The 22,037-nt window shown below is 54.1% G+C and overlaps 1 protein-coding gene across 1 annotated transcript in view; it reads right to left on the bottom strand.

Annotated features, from left to right (window-relative positions):
- The window catches only part of LRRC75A (leucine rich repeat containing 75A), a 118,964-nt gene extending 97,241 nt beyond the window's left edge, over positions 1–21,723 (bottom strand). The window contains exon 1 of the mRNA XM_051992045.1: positions 21,273–21,723. Within this exon, the coding sequence (XP_051848005.1) occupies positions 21,273–21,593 (321 nt within the window). The 5' untranslated portion in view covers positions 21,594–21,723. The remainder of the gene's footprint in view (positions 1–21,272) is intronic.
- Positions 21,724–22,037: the final 314 nt, after the last annotated feature.

The raw sequence follows: 22,037 nt of genomic DNA, 5'->3' as shown, positions 1-22,037 counted from the left end.
CTGACCTTGTAGGCCAGCTGAGCCCCCACTGGCCCTGCCCTTGGTCTGCAGAGCAGTCCACTGCTAGATCAGGAGCCAGGCTTCTCTTTTCCAGATGGAAATGCTGAGGCACTGGGAGGTCAAAAGAGCTTGCCTTTGGTCACACAGTGGAGGCTCAACAAGGAACAACCTCAAGGGGGGATGGAAAAGAATTGAGATAACTCCTCCTTCGAGCATCCTAGGTAGGAAGGAATTGTACAGCCTGAGAGGCAAGTGGGTGGGTAGCTATGTTTGGGAGAGGGGCCTGAGGGAAGGAAGCAGGTTAGAGATTTCAAAAGGAGAGAAGAGAAGGGCAAAGGAGGGGGAGAAGGGCAGCCTCTGAAATTCAATGAGAGCCAGAGGCAGACAGGCAAACGTGCAGAGCATATGTGAGGGAGAAGGAGAAAAGGGGGAGCCTCTCCAAAAACTCCTCGGGTCCCCAGATTGGATGTGGATCGAAGCACAGTATTTTCACCTTTTTGTTTGGTTGGTTTTTTTCCTTGTAGTTTTCTTCCCTTTTGGTCTGATTTTTCTTGCCCAACATGACAAATATGAAAATAAGTTTAAAAGCTTTGCCCATGTTTAATCTGTATCAGATTGCTGGCTGTCTTGGGGAAGTGAGGAGGGGAAAAAGGGAGGGGGAAAATCTGGAACAGAAAGTCTTACAAAAGTGGATTTTGAAAATTATCTTTACATGGATTTGGAAAAATAAAATACTATTGAGAAAAAAAATACTCAAATCAACTACAAAAGACCTATAAAGGAAGATGCTCTCCACTCTAGAGAAAGAACTGCTAGAAACATGTATAGTATGATTTTACATATACGTTTCTATACATACATATATGTGTGTTTAATCTGGTTTCAGACACTAGCTATGTGACCCTGGGCAAGTCCCTTGATTCTGGTTTGCATCAGTTTCCTCCTCTGTCAAATGAGCTGGAGAAAGAAATGGCCAACCCCTTCGGTATCTTTGCCAAGGAAGACCCCAAACGGGGTCCCGGAGAGTCGCACGTGACTGAAAGGTCTCACTGATACACTCTCTTTTCCCCTCCACCATATTCCCCAACCCAAGCCTCCCACGCTCCCACACCGTGGGCTCCAGAGGACCATAAGCTCCGCAGTCTTTGGCCAGAGAGAAGAGGAGTGAAGTGAATGTCCCTTAGTGGAAGAGGTGGAGAACCACGGGTGGAGAAACGCCCCGGACCTCAGACGTGAACGGCGAACAAGGTCATGGCTTGTGTTGGGAGGGAGGTTGGCGGTTTGGAAATGATTCTAATATATTATGAATGTGCCATAATGAAATACAAGGCAACATATTAGATCAATTTAAAGGCAAGGTGGTGGGGGGGGGCGGGATCAGGGGCCCCCTGACTGTGATGGGAACCATAAAAATAAGAGAGAGGGGCCGAGTTTGTGATTTCATTGCTACTGTCCTCCCAGGTGAGGAAAGTCTCTATGTTCCCTAGAGCAGGGAAATGTTAGCTGTCCTCCTGAGGTTACACAGCAAGGGTGCGCCAGGGCGGGATTTGAACCCCGGCTTTCGTCGACTCTCGATCCACGACACCATGCTGCCTTTCGCTACAAGGGGGGCTCTTCGGAGGCCTCCCTCATCCCCTTCCCAGCTCCCAGGTCAGAGACAGACAGAGAGAGAGATGGAGGAGGGAGACAGGGACAGAAAGACAGATAGAGACAGAGAGAGACAGAGACAGAGACAGAAAGACAGAGACAGAGAGAGATAGGGACAGAAAGACAGAGACAGAAAGACAGAGACAGAGAGAGACAGGGACAGAAAGACAGAGACAGAGAGATAGGGACAGAAAGACAGAGACAGAGACAGAAAGACAGAGACAGAGAGAGACAGGGACAGAAAGACAGAGACAGAGACAGACAGAGAGAGACAGGGACAGAAAGACAGAGACAGAGACAGACAGAGAGAGACAGGGACAGAAAGAGACAGAGACAGACAGACAAGAGACAGGGAGAGCAGCCAGTTTCCTTTCCTCCACATGAGAACAGCTGCGGGAGCGCAGGTGGACAAGGCTGGGGGCCAACCAGGAGGCCCGATGCCACGGCCTCCGGCCAGGACAAAGCATCATGGGCTTGGTGCTCCCTCACAGCAGTTGGAGGTTCCAAGAAGAGGTGCTGGGCTCTCCCAGCCTTGGGAGCTTCTGGACAGGAGGGGAGACAGGACAGGAATGGAGAAGGGGGGGAGAACAATAAGAGATTTCCCCCCTCCTATTTAGGGACCTGTTCACTAAGGGAGGGAAAGACACAAAGGGGGAAGACTCATTTAAAAGCCTGAACATCAGATTCCTGCTTGGTCCCCCTGCGCCAAGTTCCCACCCAGGCCACTCCATCTCCCTCCGCCAAAGCGATTTTCCTCCAGGTCACTCCCCTACTCGATAACTCCCGAGGCTCCCTATTACCTCGTGAATCCAATGCAAATAACTCCTCTTGGTCCCAACCTGGCCCGGCCCTTCTAGACTTCATTTCCATTACTCCTTCATTTATTTAGTATCCGGTCCAGTCAAACCGACCTTCTCTCTGTTCTCCCACGACACTCAATCTCCCGTGGCGATGCCTTTGCCCAAGCCGGCCTCCTTGCCTGGGATGCCTCCCCCTTCACCTCTTAGAAATCTTGGTTTCCTTCAAAACTCAGCTCAAGCGCGACCTTCGCCATGAAGCTTTTTTGGATTCCCCCCTCCCCCGAATTACCTTTTATTTATTCTACGGTTACTCCCCCCTCCCCCCTAGTCTTTGCACAGCTTTAAGCCCTATACAAGCTTGAAGAGCTTAAGACTGCACTAAGACTTGTGGGACAACCTTTTCCTACAGGTTGTCTCTCCTTCATGTTAGGACGGTGTTTTCTGGCCTCAGAATCGAGCGTTCCGGTACCCAGTGGGTGCTCACTAATTGCTCGGCCAGTAAGAGAGAGTGAGCCTGCCCCCAATGGGGCTCCTGAAGGTTCCAGGGGCAGTTGGTCAGTGAGACCCCGGCGGACTCTGCCTGGAGGACGGAGACTTTGTATCCTGAGTGCCCTGAGTAGGGGGACATGTCCCCGGTCATACAGACCCGGAGGCGCTGAGTCTCAGAGAAAATGGCCCCTCATAGGATCCCAGGGAAGGCCTGGAGCATCAAGAGAGACGGAGCCACTTTGGACCACGGGATCTAGAGCTGGATGGGCCTCGGAGGCTGGATGGGAGAGAGCTCCCAGAGGTCATGGAGTCCACCTGCTTTTTTGGGGGGGGGCATTTAGGGTTAAATGACATGGGCAAGATCACACAGCTAGTAAGTGTCTAAGGCTGCATTTGAACTCAGCTCCTTCTGATTGAACAGAGAGGGGAAACTGAGGGCCAAGGAATCATATGAGCGGTGAGCACCCGGTGTGGGGTTTGAACCCAGGACCTCTGACTCCAGAGCCAGGGAAGATGGGGAATGAGGGCACTCCCAGAAGCAAATCAGCTTTAATTCATCCTCACTCACATGACTGTGGGATTATTAACTTAGAGCGGCGGCTCTGACCTCGGACTCCAGGAACATGGCTTGAAAAAGAAAAAATTAACAAATGTAGCAATAGAATTGGTTTCCTTTGTAATTCTGTGTTTTTTATGCATGTGAAAATGTGATTCTGAGAAGGGGTCCCCAGCCGCCGGGGGGAGCAGGACACAGAAAGGGTAAGAGCTCCTCATGGAAAGCGGGAGAGAAGGGACCTGAGAGGCCAGCTAATGCACCCTTTTCACAGATGAGAAAACTGAGGTCCAGGGAGCCCAAGGATGGCACAGAACAAGATGGGTGGGGCGCCTCTGGAGTAGCAGGGGCTCGGCCGGCCCCGGTCCTGGCTCTGGCAGAGATCATCAGAGCCACAGAGGAAGCCGGGAATCCCTCTCCAAAAGCCAGGCGGGGACAGCGAGGGGGCACAATGGATAGAGCCGCCAGTCCTGGAGTCAGGAGGACCGGAGTCTACTCGCTGGGCGATGCTGGCAAGGCACTTAGTCTTGATTATCTCCAATTAAAAACAAACCGACTCCAAGAATAAAAGCCAGCCAGCCGAGCTCAGCCCAGGCCAGGATGGCGCGGAGGGCCCTGCTCTTGTGGCATCAGAGGGCCCGGGGGAGCGGGAGGGCGGGAGGGCCCCGTCCTGACCCTGGCGGTCACTGCGTGGTCGTCCCCTCCCAAGGCTTTATCCATTTCTGCCCGTCCGGGGGAGAAGGGACATCCCAGCCGTCGGGCGGCACTGGGCGACGTGACCGAAGCAGCACGGACGGGGAGCGAGGCTCCCTGGTAACTGGGTAAACATCCAGCGTTCCGAGCCTCAGTTTCCTTATCTGTAAAACGAGGCGTTCCTTCCACGTCTGAGCCTATGGAGTCCCCTCCCAGCTCTGGATCTGCAGCCAGTGCCTCCCGTCGGGCCCTATCCTAGGAGCCAAGGGGAAGAGCCGGCCCAGAGTTCTGCGGGCTCCCTAAAGTGGCTCTGAACGTCCCGAGGAGACCCTGAGACCTGGGGGAGCAGGCCCAGAGCGGATCAAAGGCAATGCAGGAAGGAGGAGGGGAGGGCACTGACCAGGAGGGCACGGTGGGGAGCAAAGAACAGCAGAGGATCTGGATTCGAACCCTTCAGTGAGCCTTCCCCTCTCTGGGTCCCCTTTTCTTCCTCTAACTCTTGTCCTTGGTCCCCTGTGACGGGACCTTCAAAGGTCTCTGAAAAGGGGAGGAAGCCCAGGACCTGTCCGGGGGGATGGTGAAATGAGAAGGCAGCGCGCGCCAGGACACAATTAGGGAGGAGGAGGAGGTGCCGGGAGGTCTCAGGGCAAGGAGGGCAGCGGCTGGGAGGTCACTGAGACCCTCAGAAAGCCGGAGGGAATATGGGAGAGAAGGAAAGGAGGGAATGAGGGAAGGAAAGAAGGAAGGGAGGAGGGAGAGAAGGAGAGAGGAAAGGAGAGATGGAAGGATGGAGGGAGGGAGGGAGAGAAGGAATCAGAGCCACCAGGAATGATATCATTGACTTGATCTATATTAGTTTAGGAAGAAGATGAGTTTGCCTGAGAACAGCCTGCAGGCCTGCTAAGAGTTAGGAGCTGACCCAGGCGTTCCTGCTGCTTCTCCCTTCCTTCTCACTAACTCAATGGAGGCCATTCATTCTCATTTCACTGAAGCATATGGCTGTTCTCTCTCTTTCTCTCTCTCTCTCGCTCTCGCTCTCGCTCTCACTCTCTCTCTCTCTCTGTCTCTCTGTCTCCTCTTTCTCTCTGTCTTTCCTCTCTATCTGTCTTTCTCTCTGTCACTCTTTCTGTCTGTTTCTCTGTCTGTCTCTCTGTCTCTTTTTCTTTCTCTCTGTCTTTCCTCTCTGTCTGTCTCTGTCTCTCTCTCGCTCTCTCTCTCTCTCTCTCTCTCTCTCTGTCTCTCTGTCTCTCTGTCTCTCTGTCTCCTCTTTCTCTCTGTCTTTCCTCTCTGTCTTTCTCTCTGTCTTTTCCTCTCTGTCTTTCTCTCTGTCTCTCTCTCTGTCTGTTTCTCTTTCTCTCTGTCTTTCCTCTGTCTTTCTCTCTATCTCTCTCTCTCTCTCCCTCCCTCCTTCTTTCTGTCTCTCTCTCTCTCTCTCTCTCTCTCCCTCCCTCCTTCTTTCTGTCTCTGTCTCTCTCTCTCTCTCTTCTCTCTCTCTCTCTCCCTCCCTCCTTCTCTCTCCCTCCTTCTCTCTCCCTCCCTCCTTCTTTCTGTCTCTCTCTCTCTCTGTCTCTCTCTCTCTCTCTGTCTCTGTCTCTGTCTTTCTCTCTATCTCTCTCTCTTTCCCCCTCCTCCCCTCTCTCCCTCCTTCTCTCTCCCTCCCTCCTTCTTTCTGTCTCTCTCCAGCAAACCCAGCCAGCAGACAGTCAGGGCTTTCCAAAAAATCCAACCACAACCAGGAAAACGGGAAGAGGAAAAAACAATAAAAGACACAAACAAACAAACAGCTCAGATGCCGCAATGGTCTAAAACCCGCACAGAGCAAACACACTGGGGAGCAGCAGCCAGACAGGAGAAGCCCGGCTGCTCTGGGACAGCCCTTGCAGACAGGCCCGGGCTCTTGTCCAACTAGAACAGGGAAATGAGAATGGGCAGAAATGCTCCCGCGCTGAGCTGCCGCCCTATTCCTGGCTCCCGCGGCCTCCCCCTTAGAGGACTTGGAAGCTGGAAGGAGGAGGGGACGGGGCAGCGCGGAGGACAGTCCCTCCAGAGCCCAGGCTTTGTCCCTGTGAAGGTGATGGGGGTTACACGAAGGCAGTCTTGCTTGGGAAAGAAGCGCTGCAGTAACAGGGTCATAGGAAGGTGGGAAACCCCTGAAATTCGGAGGGAACAAAGAATCACCGATGCTGAGCTGGGACCTGCTCACCCCTCTGACAGTTCAAGAAATTGGAAAGAGATTCAGTGAGTTGCTCAGGGTCACACAGTCATTAAGTGTCTGAGCCTGGACTTGAACTCAGAGCTTCCCGATTCCTGGCCCAGCTCTACCCCAGGCCCCGAGCTGCTGCAAGCCCGTGGTTATTAAGCGGCAGATGAGGTTTTGACACTTGGGTTTTCACCTGAAAAACCTCCCCAGGCCCCAATCTTTCCGCGAACCTTGGCTTGACCACTTCCTCTCTGTGTGACCTTTCGCAGGCCACAGGTCATTTCACACGGCTGGAGGAGATGAACGGACTAAAGGCTCTAAGTCTCCTCTGCTTCTCGGTCCCCTGGCCCCCCGACGCTCTCCTGCCTCCCTTCAGGCGCCTCCCCCCTGTTCGGTCCCTACCATCCTTTAAAATCCAATTCAAACGTCACCGATTCAAGAGCCTTGATCCTCATTAGGCTCCTTCTCATGAGTCCTCATCCAGTCTTGATGTGACCCCGGAAGCCGCCGCCGCCGCGTCGAACCTTTGTAACTGCGCGGGGGTCCCCGGTGGGGTGGGAGGGAGAGGACAGAGGGATTCCGCAGGAGATCTCCCGGCCCTCGGGGACCCGTCAGCCCCATCCGGACCCGGATGAGCCCCCTTTGTGTCAAAGGTCCAGGGGGAAAGCGCCGCCTCCTTCTCTCGCGGGAAGGAAGAGTTCCCACAGCAAGCCTCAGTTTCCCTTTGCCACCGTAGCTCCCGGCGATCCTCTCGGGCCCAGCGGGGCCACCTGCCCCCCACCGGGCAGCCTCCGAAGCGGAGCACGCTTTCCCCCGCTGCTCTTTCCAGATCGAGCATCCTCAGCCCGGCCTTTTGGCCAACACGGCTCCCAGGGCACAGACTCGGAGCATCCTGGTCCCCAGAAATTCTCCAGCTGATTTAATGGACATCTTCAAACGCGGCGCTCAGAACGGCCGGCTCCAGGTGGTTCCCCTCCCCGGTCCTGTGGCTTTGGGCCCATCAAGGCAACCCGACTAAGCCTTCATCTCTCACCAGACAGAACGGAAGCTCCTTAAGGCTGGGGACTGTTCCATTCTGTTCTCTGTAGCCACACTCCTAGCACCCAGTAGGCACTTAACGAATGCTTGTTAACTGGCTGACAGTCACACTTCCAGCCTCCTACTTGGGGTACAAACCCCCCCGCTCCGCTCCCGTGATCTTCTCTGTCCCTTCCCTTCTCAGGGTCTTACTTTCCTCCCTAGGAAACATAGGGGTCCAATCTCATCCCTAAGAGTTGGGGGCAGAATCAGAAGGGTTGAGCTGGAAGGGACGGACGTCTCCCCCCAGAGCCCAAGATCACTTGGGTAGTAAAGGCAGAGACAGGGCTTGGGCCGAGGCTGGAGAAGCCCAGGGGAGCCAAAGACCCCGGCTTCAGGAGGGAGGGGTTCAGGATCCCTCGTTTGGCAGAGGAGGAAAGTGTGTCACGGAGAAATTCTACGGCTTGCCCGGGGAGCCAAGCCAGGTGAAGATACAAAGCAGGGGAGCCTCCTAACGAGCAGGCTCTTACTATTGCCCATAAAGTTACTGATTTCCCACTGGAGCTGGCGGTGGCCCTAGGAAAGGGGAATCCAAGGAAACAGGGGAGGCAGAAAAGGAGCTTCAGGGACATAAAGGCACCCGGGTGCCCTGTCAGCCAGGGGGCCCTGCCGACCTGGGGGGCCCTGCCGATCTGAGGGTCCCTGCCGGCCTGGGGGGCCCTGCCGATCTGAGGGTCCCTGCCAGAGTGGGGGGGCCCTGCGGATCTGAGGGTCCCTGCCGATCTGAGGGTCCCTGCCGGCCTGGGGGGGGCCCTGCCGATCTGAGGGTCCCTGCCGGCCTGGGGGGGGCCCTGCCGATCTGAGGGTCCCTGCCGGCCTGGGGGGGGCCCTACCGATCTGAGGGTCCCTGCCAGCCTGGGGGGCCCTGCCAGCCTGAGGGTCCCTGCTGGCCCGGGGGGTCCTGGAGGCCCAGGGCCAGCCCTTTGCCTGGCACTCAGTCACATCTCAGCAGTTGGAGAGCTCCCCCCATGACCCCGAGTGATGGAGACCAGTCTTGCCTTTCAGGCACAGAGAGGAGCTGGGCTTGGCCAGGATCACAGAGCATCGACCGGCCATCGGGCACCGGGGCTGGATGCCAGACCCCCTCCCCAAGAGCCTGCCTGCTCCCAGGCAGTGGGAAGGAGTCTCCTTCCCGCGCCCCCTCCCCCAGGCTGCCCTGCCAGTCCCCTCCAGTGCAAGAAGCAGACAAAAGGGATTTCCTCCTCAGCACCTCAAGGAAGAAATGCCAGCTCTTGGAGCTTTTTCTCTCTGAGCTCTCCCCTCCCCCCTCTGAGAGCCCGGCCTCCCCTGGGCCTCTGGGGGGGGGGCGAGCCCCCTCCCCGATTTTCCCCGGGGGGGAGGGAAGCAGAGCTAGGCGGGCAGCAGCAGCCCCCCTGCCTGTCTCCAGCTTCTGGCTCCGGCTCTCCACCCCCGCAGCAGCCACAGGCTCGCTGTCCATGGCAAGAGAGGGAACCTGACCTTGCAGACAGAACTGAGCAGGGCTGGGGGGGAGGGGCCGGGGACTGGGTCCAGCCAGACGGGCTCAGCAGAGCCGCCACATTGGGGAGGGGGCAGCAAGGAAAGACCGCAGGGGTCACTCAGCCGGCCAGGCCGGCACTGATGGGGATTCTGGACTCGCTCCTCTCCCAGCCCCGGCTCTCAGCTGAGCAAAGGAAGCCAGGGACAGATCTCATCATTCACATCTACATGGCTTTAATCTCATTTGACCTTGGCTTATTCCCATTTCACAGATGAAGAAACTGAGGTCTCAAGTCACTGGACTCAGGTCATATAGATCACAAGTGTCTGAGGTGGGGTTTGAACTTGAGACTTCCTGACACCCAGTCCGGTGCTCTATCTATGGAGCTCCTGAATAAAAACAAAAGGGACTCAGAGGTTCACAGCTCAGGGGACTGAGAGGGGGGTGATGGAGGATGGTTCAGAGCCCCCAGCATTTCCACAGCAGGATCCCTAAAAAGTGAATGACACTCCCCTCCAGGGAGCTCCTAGTAGCATTTGATGGCGCTGTAAGTGGTCTGACCCGCATCCCTCCTACTGCAGTTTAGGGTCCCTACCAGGAGCCTCAGATTTGGATCCAGCCTCAGACGGCAGCCTGCTTTGTGACCAAAGGAGACTCACTCCCCTCTCGGAGTTTGTCTCTACCGACATCAATGAGCACAGCCCCGCACAAAACTCCGAGCCGTTGGGACGCGAGCCCCTCCCCTGCTTTAAAAGTCCAGGGAAACAGGATATCATACAGCCGGGCGGAACCCTCCGTTCCATCACCTGCGAAATGGGAGACATGATACCACGGCCTTCTTTTCCGGGTTTGTGGTTTTTCCCCAAGGAAGGTTTTCTGCCAAACTTAAAATGCTGCGGAATCCGATCTGTCCGCAAGGATTTAGGAAGCGCTCGCCGTGAACGAGGCGCCGAGCGCTGAGAATGCTGGCCCGGCCCTCGGACAGTAAGGGGAGACCGCGGGCATCAAGGTAAGTCCGGCCTAAATAGGCCAAGGGAAGTTAGTGGGAGGGAGACCTGACAGCTGGGGGTCGGGAAAGACCTCGGCTAGGATTGGAAAGGAGCTCAGAAACAAAGATGGCGAAGGGAGGGGTGAGTTCCAAGGGTGTGTGTGTGTGTGTGTGAGGGTGTGTGTGAGTGTGTGTGAGAGTGTGTGTGTATATGAGTATGTGAATATGTATGAGAGTGTGTGTGAGAATGAGTGTGTGAGAGTGTGAGAGTGTGTGTGTGTGAGTGTGTGTGAGAGTGTGAGAGTGTGTGTGAGTGTTAGTGTGTGTGTATGTGAATGTGTGAGAGTGTGTGTGTTTGTGTGTGTGAGAGTATATGTGTGAGTGTGAGTATGAGTGTGTGTGAGTGTGTGTGTGAGAGAGTATATGTGTGAGTGTGAGAGTATGAGTGTGTGAGTGTGAGAGTATGAGTGTGTGTGTGTGTGTATGTGAGTATGTGAATGTATGTCAGTGTGTGTGAGTGTGAGAGTGTGTGTGAGTGTTGGTGTGTGTGTGTGTATGTGAATGTGTGAGAGAGTGTGTGTGTGTGTGTGAGAGAGTGTATGTGTGAGTGTGAGAGTATGAGTGTGTGTGAGTGTGTGTGTATGTGAGTATGTGAATGTGTATGAGAGTGTGAGTGTGAGTGTGTGTGTGTGAGTGTGAGAGTGTGTGTGAGTTTGTGTGAGTGTGTGAGAGTGTATGTGTGAGTGTGAGAGTATGAGTGTGTATGAGTGTGTGAGTGTGTGTGTATGTGAGTATGTGAATGTGTATGAGAGTAAGTGAGTGTGAGTGTGTATGTGTGAGTGTGAGAGTATGAGTGTGTATGAGTGTGTGAGTGTGTGTGTATGTGAGTATGTGAATGTGTATGAGAGTGTGTGTGAGTGAGTATGTGCGCGCTAGGGAAGGGCTAGAAGGAGAATGGGCAGGGGAATGAAGATGGATGATGGAGCTTTGTTTGGGGGAAGGCCCTGGCAGCTGGCTCCAAGTCCCATTGGAAGGACAAGTGGAGAAAGGCTAACCAAGATCTGAGCCCGGCCCCAGAGGACAGAGCAAGGGGACCAGGGAGGGACGCAGCCGGGCCCAGCCTTCAGACCTTCCGGCGGCCCTGTGCCCACTGGGCTGAGTGAGGAGGCAGCTGGGACCAGGACGCCATCGCAGTGGCCTTGGAGAGGCCACAGGGGCCGGCCGCCTTCATGGAAGCGGAGAGAAAGGGGCAGTTTGGCAAGACTAGGTCCCGAGGCTGACTCGGAAGGAGAGGGTGAACGACCCTGAGGTTCCAGGCTGGGGAGCCGGCAGCAGCGCGCACTCCCATGATGCAAAGCCACACCTGCCCCCAGAGTTCACCACAAAGATCTGGAGCCGGGGATGCTTGGTTTGGCCTGACTGAGCTGCCCTGGCTCACGGGGACCCCAATCCGGGCCGTGGTCATCCCCAGTCATCCATCCTTCAAAGGGCCCCCCAAGTCAGGCAGTTTGGGGAACCTAGGTAGACAGAGGGCATTGATTTTGAGCTGGAAGAGCCTGGAGGCTCTAGAACTGAGGCTTAGAAGTCCAACAGACAGAACTGAGATTTGAACCCAGATCCTGATTCCGAACTGTAACATGAGGTCCATAGTCACCCTCTAGACACCTTCTACACCCCAAAAACCCTCCAAAAGGCCGCTTCTTAAAGGACATCAAAGCTTCTGAGAAAGCAAAGGGTTCTAGCTTCTAGGTAGAAAGAGACTAGAAATTGTCTAGTCCCACCCCCCTCATTTTATTGATAAACTAAGACTAGGGGAGCCATAAAGCGACCAGCTGCTCAAGGTCACACGGACAGTGAGTACAATTATCATTATTGGGTTTTTTACTGAGCACAATTAGAATGATGTTTGATCGCACACAGGGAGAGCTGGGAAGGACCCCAGACACTATTGACTACAATTCCCCATTGAACAGAGGGGAAAACGGAGGCACAGACAGGTTAACTCAGTTGCTTAGAGTCCACAGCAGCCAAGTAGCTTCAGGAGAATTTAAATCCAGGCCTGCTTGGAGGACTCCAGGTCCAAATCTCTCTGGGTTCCCAGCATGGGTGGGGGCTCCTTAAAAGAGCTCCTTGAAGCGGACTCCTGATCGCTTCTCTCATCACCGATTCTGCTGGGGGCACCAGCCTCTCCTGAAGGAAGAGGGGCTTCAGTGGCCTCTGCTCTCAGATACTCCAAGCTACTTCTGGCCTAGAGAACGTGCTCTCCACACAAGTCACGGACGCCTTTACAGCCCTGACCCCTTGAAGGCCTCTTCTACCAACTCCTTCTGTCACCTTCAGGTCCCACCGCACTCCCCCCCTCCCCAATCCAACTCCCTTCTGCTCCCAAGGTCCCTTATCTCAGCCAAGAGGTCCTGGGGTCAAGAGGGAAACACTCAACTTCAAGTTCAGTTTCTTCCACTCATCCATTAGGGACCCTGGGCGAGCCCCTTACTCTCCCAAAACCTCACTCATGTTCTCGTAAAATGGGGACTTTGTGAGGGCAGGAAGTCAGGAGGAATCAGCAGAGACAGAAAAAAAGAACAATAAAATACTTTTTAAAATACACATAAAAGGACAAAAGTTCTGAGGGGACACAAACAACTGACTACGTTCAATTTAATACACACTTTTGACAAATATGCTGCAGATCACAGAAGTTCCTGGGCCCACATAGAACCTTCTTTTGCTTTTTGTATATTTGTGTTTGTTAACAATTAAATTCACAACAATAATAAAATCCAAATGAACAAACTAATAAATAAAATATGGGGGCGGGGAGAAGACCTTTCCAATTCTAAGCATTCTAGGATCATCCAGAGTTCTGACGATGAGATGACAGAGAAGCCCAGTGGGGTGGACGTTTGCCAATCACAGGCCTCCCCACCCTAGCCCAGGGAAAGCTGTGCTTGGATATGGGAGAACTTGAACGAGGACGAGAGTCTCATCTAAAAGCGTAAAGCCAGAGTGGAATGGGAGGCTTGGAGTCTCCTCCTGGTTGACCTTGGGCATCACCAGGACTCAGTTTACCCTTCTGTAAAATGAGGGGGTTAAACTAGATGGCCTCTGACATCCCTCCCAGCATGAGATCTGGGACCCTGGGATTAGAATATCTAGAACAGAGATTCTTAATCTTGTTTTGTTCTAGGGTTCCTTTGGTAAAGGGGAAAACCTATGAACTTTCTCAAACCAATGTTGTTAATGCTTAAAATAAAATACATAGGATTGCAAAGGAAGCCAATTATTGTTGAATAAAGATGTTATTTCCTTCCTTCCCCTATCCAAGTTTACAGCCTCTCCACTTCCTGAAATCTTCTAAACCAACATACTCTGAGTCATTTTGGGCCTCAGTTTACCCCTCTGTAAAAATGAAGGACTTAAATGAGTCTTTTCTGTACCAGAAGAGAGCCCCATTCCTACCGCCCCAAACCTAAGTACGTTCATAAGAGTAACATGCTTGCCAACACGCTGACTCTGGCTTCCCTAAGCTAGGGATGGCTCTGGGGAGGACTTTACTCTCACCCCAGGGAATTCTGGGGGCCATTCACAGTAAGAAAACACCCCCCCTCCTTAGAGTCAGTCCATCCTCCAACCTCTAGAACCCCAACGTTTTGGGGTCTGATTTCTGTGAAAGCCAAGTAGGAGTGTTCCCGTGGGCTCCTCCTGATCCAAGGGATTTTGCCACCTCCTCCCTCCTGCCTGGCAGCAAGCCTCGGTGTTCCTGCTACCTTGTTCCCAGACTCTCACCTCTGACTTGGCCCATCCCAGATTGTTCCCAGCCCCAATCTCTCACTTCAGTCTCTCTGTGGAGCCTTCTTTAGGCCATCCCCACCCCCGGGGAGTCCTTCCTCAGCCCCCCGGGGTGCTGCCCTGTCAGTGGTCCTCCATAGCCCTGCTGAGGGAGAGTATCAAAAGCCCATGCTGCCATTCCCTGGGTAGGCCCGCAGCTCTCCAGGACACGTTGGGAAATACTTAGATTTCAACACGAAAAGCTTTCCTCCCTCCCTCCATGACTCCACTACTTCAACTTGCACCCAATTCATTGACTCACCAAGCACTTACACCTGCCTACAAAGGGGCAGGAGCTTACAACCTCACAGGAAAGGTCTCTTCCTGTCAATAAAACATTCATTAAGCACCTACTATGTGACAGCCACCATACCTACTAAGCGCTGGGCATACAAAGAAAAGCAAAAACATGGTTCCTGTCCTGACTGAGACTCATACCTATAGAGGACACAAAAGTGTCCATATAGAAGAGGCAGCCTTCTGTAAAAGACTTTAGCATCTGGGGGTTATAGGTTTCAAACAGGAAAGGAGGCCAATTTCCTCTTTTTTCTGATAAGAAAATGGAAGTGACTTGCCCAGTGCTCAGACAGTGTCTGTGTGAAGTGAGATTTTTTTTTCCTTTGGTGAGGGAGTTTGGGTGACTCGCCCAGGATCACACAGCTAAGCAGTGTTGTGTCTCAGGCTGAATTTGAACTCAGGTCTTCCTGACTCCAGGACCACTGCTCTATCTACCCTGAGGTGAGATGGGAACCAATTTCTCAGCCTGACTGCTAGGCCAGTGCTCTGACACTTCCTGACGCTGCCTGCAGCTGAGTCTCAGCTCCAAGGCTTTAGCAAATGAGAAACATCCTGGTTTGGGTTATAAAACCTTTGCAATTCTTAAATGGTTACAAAACGCGAGCTGGTGTGATTTATTCCCAGAAAGCCATGCAGAATGTGACCTCCCCTCAGTGTTCCTGCTCCCTCCCCTGAGGCCAAACAGAACAAATCCAGTCCCTTTCCCACATCCCAGAGAGCTCCCAAGTCTTCTCATCTCCAAGCTAAATGTTCCCAGTTCCCTCGGCCCATCTTCAAATGGCCTCATCTCACAGTCCTTCCCCACCCTGGACACCTGGACACCTGGTCACACATAATTCATGTGACCTCCAGAACCAAACACTCTAACATCGACCAGCCCTGCCCTTGCTCAGGCCCATCATGACTGATCACCTCCCTCTCCCTCTGACACACGGTCCTTCTTCCTTCAGGAAGGGCAAGGGCAAGGGAAGGGGGAGGAGGAGGTGGCTCCTCCCCGCCCCACTCCGTCCTCTCTGCTCCTTGCCCATCTTTCCATCCTCCTCCAGGAAGCCTTCCAGGAACCATTCCCATTTCTCTTGCTCCTCTGAAGCCCTCCAAACATGTCTCCTCCCCAAGACCCCCTCCACCATTTCCAGGCTCCAAAGGATTCAGAGCTAGAAGAGATCTTTAAGATCATCTAAACCCAGAGCTCTCCGGCCCAGAGGAGGAAAGAGAGACACAGAGAAAGTTTGACACTCAGTAAGTAACAGGGCAGAGATTCTACTCCATTTCACTGAATCTGAAGCGTGACTGCTGTTCTAACAGATCTACGTCCCGTGACTCCATTATCCCGGCCTCCCCGACAGAAGTGTGGAGCCTTTTGGCCATTCCCCCCCACTACGCGCCTTCCGTCAGTTACAACCTGCCACCAAAAACCGTCTAGCTTGTGGCTTATGTTTATGGGCAACCTGGATTGTGGGATTAGGGGTAGGCAAGATGGGGAGGTGCTTAGGGCAAAAACCCATGGAAGGGGTACTCAGTGAGATCAAGTTCTTAATGTTATTCAAGAGTGATATTAAATGCACATATTCTTTAAAGCAAGGAAAGCCCAGTTGCAGTAAATGTCAGGTCGGAGCAAATATTGTTATAAATGGCTCCTGCTAAAACTCCTTGGTGGACGATAATAAACAGGTGGAATAATTTCCTAGGGCATAGATATGTCTCATTTCAGCTCTGGCATGTGGCTCCTGTCTAGCAGAGCGCCCTCTATGATCCCAGCCTCCCCTGCCACCTCCAAAGGTGGTCCAGGACCTTGGAAATTTCCCAAGTTCTGCCCACAGCCGGGGACACCTTAGGGCCCAGTGAGTGAGGAGAACAGATGTGAAGGGGTTCCAGGGTCCCTTTCAGCAGGAGGAGGTGGTTCCCATGATCCTCCTTTGAGGATTCAGAAGGCCCTTTGGCATCTTGCTGGCCATAGGATTTTCCTGCCACAAACACACAAATACACACACACCCACACAAACACACACACACCAGACACGGCCGTGCCAGTGGGCTGGAACAGAACCAGTGTCAGAGCTGAAATTTCCCTTAGCCTCATTTAGTCCAGGCCCTCAGTCTTACAGCTGAGACCAAGAAGGCTGGGTTCTAAAGTAGCAGCATTCAAGGAGACTTGAACCCACATCCTTTGAATCCAGAACCAGAGCACTTATAACTACCCTATGCTTTGCAAGCTTTCACTCTGAAGGTCTCAGCCTCTTTCAGGTGTCAGCCAAGCTGGTCTCCAGCTTTGCTCAAAGTCTGAGGTTTGAATGCTAACTCTTCTAAGTGTTGGGCCTGCAACAAGTTCAAATCCAGCCTCGACACTTAGTGATTTCTTACTAACTTGGCTTCTGCCTGCCTCAGTTTCCTTAACTGTAAAATGGGGGTAATAACAGCCTCTACTTCATAAGGTTGTTGTGAGGATAGAAAGAAATAATAAAAGCACTTAACCCACTCAGTAGATGCTCTATAAATGTGCCTTCCCTTCTTCCTTCCCCCTGTTTGCTGCCCACGTGACCTCTGGGAATTCATTTAATTTCCCTGTGCTTCATCTGTAAAAAGAAAGTGTTGGACTCGATGACCTCCAAGGTCCCTTCTAGCTACGATCCTAAAGAACATTAAAAAAAAGTCTAGCTCGGCCCGCTATCCCCCAGTGTCAGGTACTGACCTCTTTCGGTTTGACTGTTAACACACGTGAGTGATTTCTCACTCCTCTGGGCCCAGAGCAACTGGAACCACCCTGAGCCAGCGTGGAGTGGGTGGAAAAACCGAGGCCCCAAGCTGTCCTGATGACTTCACTTCACGGTCCCACGGGGAGGGAAGGGTCAGGGCTGAGAGCAGAACCCAGGACTCCTGGCTCCCAGCCGCTCGTCTTCTTGCATTCCTGCCTCCCTCTAACCATTGTAGCTCATAGTTTAGCGAGACACACCCACCTGGCTCACCCAGCCGAGCTACACAGAAACTCGAGCTCAGGAACGCCAGCCAGCTCAGCGGCCACCAGTCCCGGGCTGGGAGAGGTCCTTGTCGGGGCATCTGGGCCATTCCCCGGCCTCGGAGGCCGGCTCTGCCTCCAAGAACTCTGAAGGCTCTCCAAGGAGACCAACCAGAAACAGACACCGCTGCCTGTCCTCGGCACACAGACCTACAAATGCTATCCTGGAACTGAACTACAACTGTAGCATTATAATGACCAGGATAAGCCCCGAAAAAAAGATGAAGAAATATGCCTCCTTCCCTTCTTTGCAGGGGGGGGGGGGTTCTATGGGTGTGGGATGTTGCTCAGAGTGACAGACAGTATGTTATTTAGTTCTCTATCTGTCTCTTTCTCCTTTCCCTCCCTCTCTCCTTTTTTTTCTTCCTTCCCTCCTTCCTTCCTTCTTTCCCTCTCTCCCTCTCCTTCCTTATTTTTTCTTTATTTTCTCCCTTTTCTCCCCTTCTTTCCTTTCTTCCCTCTTCTTCCTTCCTTCTTACCCTCTCTCCCTCTTCTTCCTTATTTTTTCTTTATTTCTTCCCTCCTTCTCTTCTTCCTTCATTTCTTCCCTCCTTCCTTCTCTCCCTATTTTTCTTTATTTTCTCCCTTTTCTCCCCTTCCTTCCTTTCTTCCCTCTTTCTTCTTTCCTTCTTTCCCTCTCTCCCTCTTCTTCCTTATTTTTTCTTTATTTCTTCCCTCCTTCTCTTCTTCCTTCCTTCCTTCCTCTCTTCTTCCTTTCTTCCTCATTTTTCTTTATTTCCTTCTTCCTTCTCTTTCCTTCCTTCCTTCCCTCCTTCTTTCCTTCCTTTCTCTGTTCCCTTCTCTCTCCCTTCCTTCCACCCTTCTTCCCTTTCTTTCCCATATTCCCCTTTTCACTCTTTCTTTCTTTTCTTTTCTTTCAGGGCTACTGATCTCTGATTCCTGGGAGTTGACTTAAAAAGGTCAAATAGAGTCAGTTCTGAAGGCTTTGGCCTTGGGAAGATCATAGAGATTCTCTAGGACCCAGAAGGGTGAGGGGGACCTGTGGATAACAAACTTTAGACCCAGACTATTGGCCAAAGGGACCACGGCTTGAATCCACAAAAGGAGACTCACAGTTCCGGCACCAGCCTTTTCATTGTGCCCCTCCCCCCTCCCGGGGGAAACCATTTGCCCAAGGTCACACAGCAAGCTCATGGTAGGGATAGGATTCAAACCCAGACTTCCCAAATTTGCCATCTGGCACTCCTGCCATTCAAAGGTGCCAGTGGTAGAGGATTTCTAATACATCTTCAGAGAGCATGTATGGATCCTGATATAAAGAGCAAATGTTAGAAAACTGGAGTCAGGGAGCATCAGAGACTAGGGGGCCACAGAGACCACCTTCATCTGACTTTCTGACCTAAAATAGAGGAAGAAACTGAAATTTGGGTAAAAGGACTTGTCCAAAGTCACTAGGCTCATGAGTACTGGAATGGAGACTTGAACCCAGATCTCCTGACTCCTGATCTTTAGCTCTTTTTTGCATAATGCTATTAGGATGGCAGGAGCTTCTCAAGGGATGATGAACATCATGAGGAGCATATTTACAACCTCACATAAGTATAAAAAAACAGAGCTGGAAGAAGTCTGAAAAACCTTTGGCAAGGCGTTCTTTACCTCCCTTGCCCCACCCCCCAGCTCTGCTTAATTCTGTCTGTAAGATCAGGTTCATTCTTTTGTCATGGATCTTCCCCTCTTTGGCAGCTGAGGAAACCATGAACCCTCTGGGGGCCTCCTCACAGTTTGATGAAGCCCATGAACTCTGGGGGTGACCTGAGAAAGTCCATAAACCCCTGGAGACCCCTCATGGCCCGAGTAAGACCCTCAGGCACCCCGACAAGCCTGTCGATGAAGCCCAGGGATTCCCCCAGGGATCCCATGGACAGTCCGACAAGCCTGTGGACCCCTTGCCTGAGAAAGCCCAGAGACCCTTGGGGACCCCTAATGGCCTGAGGAAACCCACGGGCCCTCCAGGGACTCCTCGGGCAGCCTGACAAGACTGTGCGTGCAGCCCATGGACCTCTGGGAAACCCCATGGACAATCTGTCAAAGCCTATGAACTTTCTTAGAATAACAGTTTTAAATAAATGAAAAAAACGTTAAATTTCAGCCGAAGTCACTGCGAAGCGAGATGCCATTTTTTCCCATCCAAGTTCACAGCCTCCATGAAATTTACGTGGATCCCAAGTTAAGAATCCCTAACACCTGATTTTACAGAGGAAGAAACCGAGACTCAGAGAAGAGAAGGGATTCATTCTCCTAAGAAGTGGGATTATTCCTGGAGCCAGGATGGCACAATCAGGGGCAGGAGGAGAGGAGGAGGAGGAGGAAGAAGAGGGCTTTGCCTGCCACTGTTGGGTCGGGAAGATCTGCCTGCTCCCGCCTGGCATGCAAAGCTAACCCTGTTAGCACCTCCACCTCCCGGAGGAAGCCGGGGAACAGCAGACAAATCACATCAGTGTGGACCAGACAGCGCATCATCAAAAGCAGCAGCCTGGATTTCTCCCGCAGGCATTGGTTGGGGCTTTGGGACCAAAAGGCAGCAAGTGAGAGCTCAAAGCTTTCTGGCCATAAAAAACAGCAACGGCAGAGAAGTACAGACAGAGACTTTGCTCCTGAGCACGACCATGGGGCTGAGCTCCGGGCTCCACTGATTTTTTTTTTTTTTTTCCTGTCAGGAAACCTGCCTGTGAACAGAACTTGCTGTTCTCCCTTGCTGGCTGGAGCCACAGAACGTTAGCACTGGGAAGAAAATGGGATCACCTCATCCAAAGTCTCCTTCTAGATGTGGAAGCCCACAGAGGGGCGTGGATTGGAGGGAGACCACCCAGCAGGGCCGGGGCCAGACCCGATTTCCTGACTCCCAGGAAGTGCTACATGCTCTGGGTGAATGTGGATCACACTTTTTGAGGGCTACAAGCAAGCTAGGGGGCCAGAAGTAGAGAAGGTGATTTTGTGCAGGTTTTGTCCTTTAAAGTAGGAGGATGTGTGTGTGTGTGTGTTTGTGTGTATGAAAGAGAGACAGACAGAGACAGAGAGAGAAAGAGAGACAGAGAAAAGAGAGGAGAGAGAGACAGGGAGAGACAGAGAGAGAGAGAGAGAGAGAGAGAGAGAGAGAGAGAGAGAGAGAGAGAGAGAGAGATCAAAGGGCAGCCTCAGAGCCTCACACACTTGGAGGGTGTTCCACAATTCCATCCATTCCATTTCTTTCTCAACAGCATCCTGTCCTCCTCCCTGTCTCTAGTATAGCCTAGGGGGCAGTGAAGTCCAGCTCTCTCCCAGCTTCCAGCCTCCAATGCTGGCTGCTTCCAACATGTGTATAAGTGGGTACAGGTGTGCGGGCGGGAGCACCGAGCTGGGATTCCCTCAGGCGCAGGAGCCCCCCCCCCCCATGTCTCTGCGGGCAACGCTGAAACTAGAGGAGAGGCAGAGAGAAAATGGAGCCCAGAAGGGGCCGGGCTGCACCAATGATGAAGCTTCCCCGGCCCAGCTTCCTTGGTGTCCATCCCCTGACCAGGTTCCCTTCCCTGGGCCCAGGAGAAGCCCTTAGGGATCTGGGTGGGTAAATGTGAAGACGGTAAACTCCCCAGCCTTCCTCCCTCCAAATCCTCCCCCTCCCTGCCTGCCCTAGCTTCTCGTCCCTTATCTGCCTTCCCTCCTTAATACATCCAGTGCCCTGGTACAGGAGAGAACAGATCCCCGGCTGAACCATCTGGGATCCCCGCTCCCCCTCCCCCAAGTCCGGCGCCCCTTGGTGAGAAGCGCCAAAAACCACAGAGCAAGCCTGGGCATCCCCCTGGAGAGGGCGCAGCCGTCTCCGAGCCTGCCTCGGAGGGCAGCCAGGCCAGCGGAAGAGGGGGAAAGCGGAGTCTGCGGGGATCCCGCCTCCCCTCCCCCCGGCTGCCCTAGCAGGGGACGATATGAACATCCCCGGCCGCATCTCAGCTCGCTGAACGGCTTGCCTGTGACCCTGACCAGCCTCTAGCGGCATCCTTAGGCGCCCCCCGCCCGGTTCTCTTCTCGGGGTTCCCCCATGTCCCTTCGGCCCCGTGCGCTCCCCAGGCCTCCCCACCGTGCATCTCCCTCCTGGCCCCTTCTTCGGAGTCCCCTCCTGTCTCCCCCGGCCCGTGCGTTCCCCTCCTTGAGCCCCCCCCCAAGTCTCCCCGATCCGTGAGGCTCCCGCCTGGCCCCCCTCCTCGCTGTCCCCCGACCCCCCGCGGACTCTCACCTGGCGCAGACGACGGAGCACCTCGCCGGCCTCTTCCTGGCGGCCCTGGCGCACCAGCGCCAGCAGTTCCTGGATCATGGTCACCCGGCGGTGGTAGGGGGCCAGGCCCACCCCAGACCCGGTAGACCCGGACACAGAGCGGCCCGCCTTGGACCCGGAGCGCAGCAGCAGCGCCGCCCACAACTCGCTTCGCTCGCGGACCGAGCTTCGGCGGCGGGGGATGGCCGTGGCCGTGCCCGGGGCCGAGGTCTGGGCCGGGGCGGCGTTGGAGGGCGCGCCGGAGCTCTCGTCCAGGCTGCCCTTGGTCTGCCGGGTGCCCATGCTTGTGCCGCGCCTCAGCGCCGGGCCGCCGCCGGCTGCTCCATCCTCAGGCTCGGCTCCGCTCTGCTGCTGCTACTGCTGCTACTGCTGCTGCTGCTGCTGCTGTTGCTGCTGCTGCTGCTCCTCCTCCCCTTCCTCCTCCTCCTCGGCCCCTCGGCTCCGCTCCTCTCCGGCTCTCCCCAACGACTCGGGGCCACGAGCCGGGCCGCGGGTCCCGCCCTCCCCCGCCCCCCGGCCGCGCGCCGCCCGCTGCCCACGAGCCCAGCCCAGCCCCGGCCGCCGCCACCGCTGCCACTGTCGCCGCCGCCGGGGCCGCAACTTTGGGGAAACTGTTGCACGCGGGCGGGGCCGCGGAGGGAGGGGACGCGGAGGGAGGAGAGGGAGGGGAGGGGAGGGGGCGGGCGGGGCTCGAGCTACCAGAGGCCCCGCCCCTTGGAGACCACG

The sequence above is a fragment of the Antechinus flavipes genome, chromosome 4 (assembly GCF_016432865.1).
Source record: "Antechinus flavipes isolate AdamAnt ecotype Samford, QLD, Australia chromosome 4, AdamAnt_v2, whole genome shotgun sequence".
Taxonomy (NCBI): Eukaryota; Metazoa; Chordata; class Mammalia; order Dasyuromorphia; family Dasyuridae; genus Antechinus; species Antechinus flavipes.
Note: the sequence above shows the minus strand (reverse complement) of the source record. Positions and strands in the feature narration are given on the sequence as shown.